A 9,388-nucleotide genomic window follows, 5' to 3' on the forward strand; every position below is an offset into this window, starting at 1 on the left:
CACTAGCGATGTTTCCAAAACTGAATTCCTGCCGACGTCAATGTCTAGAACAACATCAGACTGAGTGCTGCTGCTCCATAACTAAGCCAAACCTGCCCCCTAAAGCCAAGCCCCAAGAGCCTGCATGCACAGCCCATGTCTTTACAGCCAGACCCTGCACCATGTGCGGCTGTTCTGCCTAGGAAGGCCAGGGATGGAGGTGGAATTGTTCCTGCTGCCACATCCCTCACAGCTGGGCAGAAAAGTCCCTGCTCAGTGGTCCCACAAGTCCTGGTTTCCAGTCCCAGGGCTGCCAGCAGCTCTGCCTGGGAATGTCCTTGGTTCAAACCACGCACTACACTGGCATGGGCAGTACTTTACACCCTCTCTTTTCAGTCTGTACAGGTAGGCAGTAGGTAGTCCCTCTGCCCACCAAACCCCCAAATACCTTGGGCTTGAGAGAGTCTTGCTCAGAGACTCTGGCACATTCTGGTCCCCTTACTGAGGACCAATGCTTCCTTCACTCAGGGCTGTTTATTGCAGACCACATACCTGATCCTCGGAGTGTGCGTCAGAGGCCAGGAGTAAATCATAGCTGATGGACCTCATGCTGTTGGTGTGGATGCTAAATTTTTAATCACCAATAAAAGCATCTACCAGTGCTACTGTGCTGCCCCTCTGTTGTACTCAGGGTCATATACAAATTGTCTGGGGTCCGAGAGATTTTAGGTATCCACATTTTCTGAAGACAGCATCATACCCATGCCCTGAGTGGCAACTGATTACAATGTATGCTTCAAATGAAGGCTACCTGGCACCTCCTGCTTCTGTACACCTATCTGTCATTCCTCGCACACCCCAGATGAACTCATGATGCATAGAGGGAAACCTGTGATTTGTGTGCTTGCTCCAAAATCCCATGCTGACTGACTGAGGAATACAGCTACTTGACAGAATGACAAGAAACTACAAGACAGGAACAAGAGAAGGCTAAAATGTGAAAAGCAACCAAAGAATAATGAATACTTGGCCAGTTGGTATACACACGTTTCAATAAAATTAGCTAAAACTATCCCAGTGAATTTTGAGACGAACTGAATAAAACTCTTCACTAGTAAACTGTGACAGCCAAGAATAGTAGTCCTACTACAGGAACTTAAAAATCAGTAACTCCCAGTTGGCCTTCTATTCAGGACTGGACTGCATCTAAACGTTAGGTTATATTTTGGCACATATATTAACTGTCATCACTTTCTTTTTGTAACTGTATCTATCAAAGGGTGCAGCTTTGGGGGTGGGGGGGGCATTCAGGGCACACTTCTCACTATGGCCATGGAGCAGTAGCTTAATTTACCTCTTTATAGCTTAAGTAAATGCCTCTGTTTAAGGTGGGTGAGGGGGAAAGAGAAAATATGTTCATTTGCTGTGGCTTATGGTCAGGGAAAGTATGCAGAACTGTCTTGGCAGGTAACAATGGCAAGTAAAGATTTCTGCTATTCTCACTTTTCTGTTTGTTTTAAAGGAAAGGATTATGATAAACTAACTCATCAGGCCTCATGTCTAAACTGCTTATATATAAGCCACTTTCATAGTGCTTTTTGAAGATGGGAAAATACAATCAGAGAAGCTTGGAGTTCATTTACGATCTAGGCTGATCATGTAAGTCTCCATTCTGAAGTTGTCTGTTTCACTACACCCATGACAGAAGACACAAAAGGACTAATGAATGACCAGATTATTTTGGTCAGTCAAGCACATCTCTTCAATAATGTTTGATTAGACAATTTTATGCTGAGATACAAGAGGCACTCACTGTAGGGCCACCCATCTGCTTTCTTTGTGAATTACATTTCTTCATGCTGCAGAATTACCCAGTAAAATTAATAATTATGTCAGCATCTGGACTGAGGGAAGACTGTGTTCTTCTTTCATTATAACATACAGCTCAGAGATCTTCTCAAGCATTTGATTTTTAGCTCTTGTTTTCATTCATAGGAAAGTTCAGTGTAAGACAAAATAAAAATCATATTCTTTAACATTGTGCTGACCAAGTTATATTCAGCTGTCCAAAATTCTCTTTGGCATCTTAAGGAGCCATCAGCACTGGGAAAGCTGACATTGTCACTCAAAGAGGTCTTTAATAGCTTCTGGTTGGGCTGGAGAGTGAGCAGAGCAAGACTGTTTTTCAGTATCTTTGTTCTACTAGAAGAGAGGGGCCCCTGTGCAACAGATTAATGGATATGGCAGAAGAAATATGTGAAGGAACTAAGGGAAGTGCAGATGAAAAACAGCTACACCACAAGAAATTCTTGGTCTTATTTGTAACTGAGCCTCACTTGAGACTATTATTGGCACAAACCAGAGCCCTCCAGTGCTGTGTGGATGGAGGCTCAGAACCTGGGATTTTTGATGCTTGGATTTGCCCCTGTTCTTCCGGCTTGCGTTATTAGCAAACACTATTTTTAGTGTCACTTATGTAATTTACTAAACTTGAGTGTCTGTCTGAAGTCACCCTCCTAAGCAAGGTTTCCGGGCATTCCTGGATAAAGGTATGCACTCAGGGATAGTAAATCTGCCACTGCAGGCTTCCTGGCAAGCAGACTTCAATTGAACATGCATGCACAATCTGTCCAATCTGGCTTAAAAACATAGGACTTTCTGAGCTGGGTGTTATGCAGCCGTGGTGCATATGGGCTGTGAATGTGTCTAGGATTTCCAGCCATTCAGCAGCCAGTCAGAGCTGCTGTGAATGCACAATAAGGTTTCAGTTGCTGGACCTGCAGACACGTAGAAATCCCAGGAAAGGACTGATCCTGAAAAGTCTGGCCTGATAATACTTTGATCTGAAAGAAAGAAAGCAAGAAAACCTGGCATTCAGCACATCTTAATGAAAAACAACAACAAAAACACCAAAAGAAACACCACCAAAAACAAATAACAGGAGAAGGAGGAGGAAGAGGAGAGGAGGAGAAGAAGAGGAAGAAGAAGAAGAGGAGGAAGAAGAACAAGGAGAAGGAAACAGAAAAAATCCACCATTCCTCCCAGAGTTTCTGAGGGGTTCCCAGGCAGGGGTCATGCTGAAGCAGCAGGTCCGCTGGCACTTTGTCCACCACCCCCTGTGAGCTGCTTCAGACTGTCCTGCTCTCTGGTGGGTATGAATTATGAAGATTTTGGCATAAGGAGGCTAGGTAGTACCTAGCCCAGGCATATGATCTTTGCACATTTGCAGCTTTGCACAGTCTGAATACAGAATGCATGATGCAAGACTGTATTTTTTTCTGCATTTTCCTTTTTTTTTTTTTTTTTTTTTTTTTGAGAGAGGCACACTACAGTTGGTGTCTTGAGAACATAAGTTGGTGTGCTGCTAAGTTTTTGAAGATAAAGATGAAAAGGAAAGCCTCTTCTGTCTGTAAATACATCAGTGACTCCTGGTGGGCAGAGATAGGCAGAAGATGCATGTCTTGTTTAGAACACGAAACCCAAATATGCAGTGCTCTTTAAGACAATACATTTGACTACCCTTAACTCAGGCACCACACAGCTAGATAAACGAAGTATAAGAATGTAAGCAACCACATAAGAAATCATTTGCAAGGAGGAAAAAGTGCTTGAGCCTCGAGCTTTCTGAATACTTCTGTTTGATTGTGTCAATGAAGGCCAATGAAGGCTTATCTGCCCTCATTGCAAAAAAAAAAAAAAAAAAAAAAAAAAAAAAGCACGTTGTTTGGGGTGAGAAGGGGATGAAGGAGCCTTCTTAATCAACCAGTTTCAAGGACGGTCAGCTGTGTGCAGAACCCAAACAGGAGGCTTCATCAGTTGGGCAATGCCAGATTGCAAGGTGCGGCAGCCAGCGATGTCTGTTTACATTGCCAGGTAGGGGTGTCTGCTCCTCTGAAGCAAAACCAGGCAGGGAATGCAGAAACGCTCCAGTGTGAGCTGCTGGGTGCAGTATTTCTCCCCTTCCCTTGGCCTCTGCGGTAGTTGGCACTTCCTCTAAGAGGGCCCTTACCCGGTCCAAGTATGTGTTTTCAAAATTAGCTCTTTCAACATTCCACCTATATAAAAGGAAAGAGTTGACTAAAAATAGCCACCCTGTATAAAACCTCTAAAGCACTCCTTTCTTTTCTTAGAGCAGGAGAGAAACATTCATCTATTATTAGAAAGGCGCTCCTCTGTTATTAGATCAACACTTCTGGTTTCTTGCTTTATTTTAAGATTAGCATCTGCAGGAGGAAAAATGCACTAGTGGTGTGGATTCAGCAACACTTACAAACAAACACTTCTGGCTACACACAAACACTCGATGCAGCATGCCATTGTCGAAACAAAACCTCAAACAACCAAAATTAATGCAAGAGGTACTCTAGCTCTTTTTAGCTCAAAACCTGAACAGATGACAGAAGTGGAGGCTCTGCGCTCAGCTGCAGTACATCCTGTAATAATAAGGTCTATGTAGCCAAATAAGTGGTGTCCTTCCTACAGCACTTCAGTTATATTTGTAGGAATACTCCATTTTTAAATAAAACTGTAAAACACTTAATGTAGATGAATACTGCTTCTATTTCCACAGTGTCATTTTCAACCCTGACTTGTAATGTGCAGGTTTATTTATTTTGGAAAAAGAAGGCACTACAGAAAGTCTTAATTCCCTTATTTCTCATTAAGTTGATACCTAAGTTGATACCTATAAAGTAACCATTGTTGATACCGTAAGTCTTTGATACCTATAAATCAGGGGTGTTTGGTTTTGGCAGGTGACATTTCTGTGGTTAAAGTGCCACCGAGCAAAGAGTATCGGCAGAGGGAGCTCTCTGCCTTACTCCTTCAAACCTGCAGGTTTCACCGAGAGGTTTTTGGTTTCATTTTTATCTTCTGAGACGCAGTATTTGGAGAAAAAGGTTGCTGGGTGAGGACAATAGGGCTGACCAGGTGGAGGACTGGAACAGGAAGAGAAGTTCTGATGGTTTTGAAAAGATTTCGGGTTGGAGGTGCTCCACCTATACCGAAAGGAGAAGTAGTATCTCTCGGTGAAAAGCATCTTTCAGATGGGAACTCCAGGCATGCAGCAGGAGCCAGGAAAGCACCAGACAGGCTGAAGTGTCCCAAGTCTGGGACAGCTGCTACCTTGCTAGCTTGCTTTTTCCAGTGCAGAAGTCTGGATTCTCCTCTCCCTTAGGCAAAAGTGATGTCTGCTGCTTTTTGCTTGGCAGTATGTTACTATGTTACTCACTTAACTGTGACAAAATCATGTGTATTACCAGCAAAACAAGGGCATAATCTATCTGCTGTCGTGTCTGCTATTTCCTGCATTTTCCTGCATTTCCTGCATTACATTGCCTTTGTCGTAACTGAATACATTATTATTTCCCTGATACTCTGCATCTGACTTTTTATAAGATTAGGAGGCTGTTTTCCCGTTTTCTGTTTTAAGGGCTTTCTTCATCGAAGAAACACTGATTTTTTGTTTTGTTTTGTTTTCTTGTTTTCTTTTTCCCATAAGCTTTCACCAGAAACATTAAGGGGATGAGATCAGGCACTGAATCTAGGCATCATATGCCTTTGGGCTGGCAATTATTTTTTGTAGAAGTAGTATTTTACAAGTCCACCAGAGGTCAGAGTTTTACTTTGAATGCAGCATCACGTTTGTCTGAGAGGTGTTTGTTCATATGCTGTAGCTGCCGGTAAAAAACCCAAGAGCTTTAGGCCAACTATTTTTTTTTTTTTTTTATTGCTATGGAAGTGGCACTGGCATTATACCGGTGCTGTCAAATTTAATGTCAAAATCCACTTATTCTTGCCTGAGTAGGACTGCCAAGTGATATTCCCACCCTGATCTGCAGGATGGTTTCCAGCACTCAGCAGCTGATCCAGCAGAGAACTGGTGCCTCTCAGCTTCCCATCAAATGCACAGACCATACGGGGCTGCATTTGCAGGAGTGAATTTTGGTGCTTAGCATTGGGCTTGTAAGTGCACTGGGGACACTTACATCCACCTGAGCGTGCTCAAGCGTCCTAGGACAATGGGGGGTGTAACTTCCACTGCCAGAGCAAAACATTCAGCACACTTACTTGGGTGTTTGTGGGCAGCAATGCTAAAAAGTGAAAAAGATGGATTTCTTTTTTCCTATATATTAAAGACACGGGAGGCAAAGACCAAGAAAGTGAGCAGTGGAGCATGATGTCCATGGAAGCTGGAGTTTGCTCTGCAGACAACGAAGCCCGAGGAGCTGACTGCTTCAAAACCTGAGGAAAAAGAGGGACGGGACCAGGGGCAGGCACAGCTCCTTCCTGCACCCCCGGGGCTGCTTGGGAGGCCCAGTGTTGGCACCCTGGTTTGAAACGAGCTGGACCAGCTGTCTGGCCATGCCCTGTGGCCTTCGGCACCGTCTGTGCCAGGAGAGATGGGAACAACGGCGCGATGTGAGCGCTGCTGTGAGGGGAAGCCCTGACGCCAAGGCTTTTAGGCAAGACATGGAGGCCTAAGTGTGGAAGGGCGGTTGTACCAATACGCCTGCACGCCTGGGGTTGTTACTTCGGTGCTTACACGTGTTAACCTACTGCATCTGCTACAGGCTGCTGGGCCTGATTTCTGCCCGTTTTAAGCACCTTTGGTTTCCACCGTGAGGGGAAGGGCACTGAAACCACAGCCGCAGCCGGGCAGCGGGGCACTGCTGGGCTCCCCACACGCCTCACGGCACCCGGCTGCCTGCAGCGGGTGCTGGGCTCGGTGGGGCGCTTTCTGGGGGATATATGGGGGTGCACTCAGTGTGTGTATGTGGCAGGGAGGTGCTTTTAAACGCCAAGGGGCCGGCTCCTCGCCCGGCTCCTCACACACCCGTTCGCGCTCCCGCTGCCGCCGCCCCCCCCTCCTCCATTTTCCCTCCCCCCTCCCGGCCGCGCGCGGGCTTCCCCGCCCGGCGCGTGCCCCCGCCGCCCCTCCCCCGCCCCACGTGTCCTGCCGGCACGAGCCGCCCGCTCCCTCCCGCCCTCCGCCGGCGCGCGCCTATTAGCATGACAAAAGCCCCCTCCCCCTTCCCCGCCGCCGGCCAATGGGAGCGCGGCATCCGCCGGCAGCTGCCGGCGCCGCGGCCGCGCGGGCTATAAATAGGGGCGGGCGGCGAGCGGGCGGCGCAGAGCTGCTCGGATCGGCGGGTGGCGCGGAGCGGAGCCGAGCGCAGCACAGCGGGAGGCTCGGTGCCGGCTGGGAGCGATCGGCGCCGCCGCGGCTTGTCCTTATCCACCCGCTGCTATGACTCTGGAGGAGACCCACGGACAGGAGCCAGTGCCCGCGGGCAGCGACTGGTAGGTAGTGGCGGCGGTGGGGCGGCGGTTGGGCGGCCGTTGCGGCGGTTGGGCGGCGGTGAGGCCGTTGGCGCCGCGCTGACTGACTGACCGTGCCCGTCTCCCCCCGCAGGATGCAGGGCGCCGGCAAGGCCCTCCACGAGCTGCTGGTGTCGGCGCAGCGCCGCGGCTGCCTCACGGCAGGCGTCTACGAGTCGGCCAAGCTGATGAATGTGTAAGTAGGGCGGCGGGGGCCGGGCCGGGCCGGGCTGGGCTTGTCGGGGGGCTGCAGCACGGTCCGCAGAGCCTAACGCCGCGCCTCGCCTCTTGCAGCGACCCCGACAATGTGGCTTTCTGCGTGCTGGCGGCCGATGAGGAGGACGAGGGGGATATCGCCCTGCAGATCCACTTCACCCTCATCCAGGCCTTCTGCTGCGAGAACGACATCGACATCGTGCGGGTCAACGACGTGACCAAGCTGGCGGCGGTCGTGGGGCCCAGTGAGGAGGATGGGGAACCGCGGGACCTCCACTGCATCCTCATTACGGTGGGTGTCCCCGGGTGGCGAGGGGCTGGGGGGGGGCTCTCTGCGCTGCTGCTTGCAGCACAGCCTCTGCACAGGGTGGCCACGCTGCCTGCAGGTGGCTGGATCCTCTTCTGGGCAGAGAAAGGGGACTTGGCACATGTGCCTGAGAGCCAATCTGCTGAGTAGTAGTAGGCTACGTTTCTCGTAACTGTGGATTTCCTCTGCCCGCAAGGGTGACAGCTCTGCTTCCTGCTTTCCCCGTGCTGGGACAGAAGCTATCTGAAAATACCTCACTTACTAAGTCAATGCTTCTGTAAATAATGTAATGACTTCAGCTGGCAGGCAGTTCTCATGGTGTGCAACTTTTTTTTTTTCCTCTTGCAGAACCCAAATGAGGATGGCTGGAAGGACCCAGCTCTAGAAAAGCTGAACTTCTTTTGTGAAGAGAGCCGAAATGTCAATGAGTGGGTGCCAACTATCACCCTGCCCGAGTGATGGTGACCCAGCGCACCGGGGAGGCTGAAACCTTTGTTGCATTCTCAACGTGGTGTTGGTTCACCGAAGTGTGCAACAAGCTGCTGATTCCATGGATTAGCCTGGTCAAGAGACTGGATTAAGGTCACTCAGACTGGCATGCAGTGGGCTCTTACAGAGGAGAAAGAGGAAAAGAACAGCTCACCCCACCAGTGAGCCTCAGTAGGCTGCAGCTGCGGCGGGGAGGCTGGCATACCATGGAACTGAAACAAGTATTGCAAGTTTCCTGGTCGAGAGGAGCTGTTTCAGAAGACAGAGAAAGTTGGGGGAAGTGGGCCAAAACTTTACAGAAGGACTGGACAGAGTACTGTAACTAGAACTGTTGGCACTGTCTATAAAACACGGAGAAAAGGAAGTTCCAGTATTTGATGGACTATTAGAGGCTGATTACTAAGGGGGATATAGAGACTCTTAAAGCAGACAGACTTCAACAGGCCTCTGGGCTGCTCTGCAGAACTGGTTTAATAATGCAATAATTTTTATTGAAATATTTGCTGCTATTGAAGCTTTCATAATAAATTTTTGACAATTAATTTCTGGGAGTGTCTTGCTTACTGGGTGGGGAAGCATGTCACTGAAATACCACTCATATTTTGCTCGTGGGCTGTAGTCAAAGGTATATACCACAGCAACGGGGCCATTGCTCAAACACTTTCTCTCCCAGGTCAGCTGAATGAAGAGCTATGCTTTCCAAGTTGATAATTCAACCTTTCACCCTCTGCAACAGCTGCTTATCGCAACAGCTTGCAAGACTAAGGAGCTGCATGCTTAATGAGCTCACTTATTGTAATAGGTGGTCTTTGTAGTCTGCTGAAGGAACACAATACATGTTAGGAACATGGATTTTCTGGAATACAGACCTCCAGTAAATGGCATCATTACTTGCTGAATATGACTTACTCATTCAGAGCTGCAGTGTTGCCACTTGACAGAAGCAGTTTAGACATGATGGGGGCTTGCAGAACTCCTTAGATGTCAAATACATCTTACACTTGCTTTGACTAGAATGACATAGTTAGACTGAAAACTAGCTAATAGAGAATAAACATCACATCTGCCACAAGCTGC

At 48.3% G+C, this 9,388-nt stretch overlaps 1 protein-coding gene across 1 annotated transcript; it reads left to right on the top strand.

Annotated features, from left to right (window-relative positions):
- Positions 1 to 7,183: 7,183 nt before the first annotated feature.
- Positions 7,184 to 8,828, top strand: GADD45G (growth arrest and DNA damage inducible gamma). Its single transcript, XM_032206054.1, has 4 exons — positions 7,184 to 7,281; positions 7,394 to 7,495; positions 7,594 to 7,807; positions 8,171 to 8,828. The coding sequence occupies exons 1-4, from the start codon at positions 7,229 to 7,231 to the stop codon at positions 8,279 to 8,281; spliced, it is 480 nt and encodes a 159-aa protein (XP_032061945.1). The 5' UTR covers positions 7,184 to 7,228; the 3' UTR covers positions 8,282 to 8,828.
- Positions 8,829 to 9,388: the final 560 nt, after the last annotated feature.

This window comes from Aythya fuligula, chromosome Z (genome assembly GCF_009819795.1).
Source record: "Aythya fuligula isolate bAytFul2 chromosome Z, bAytFul2.pri, whole genome shotgun sequence".
NCBI lineage: Eukaryota > Metazoa > Chordata > Aves > Anseriformes > Anatidae > Aythya > Aythya fuligula.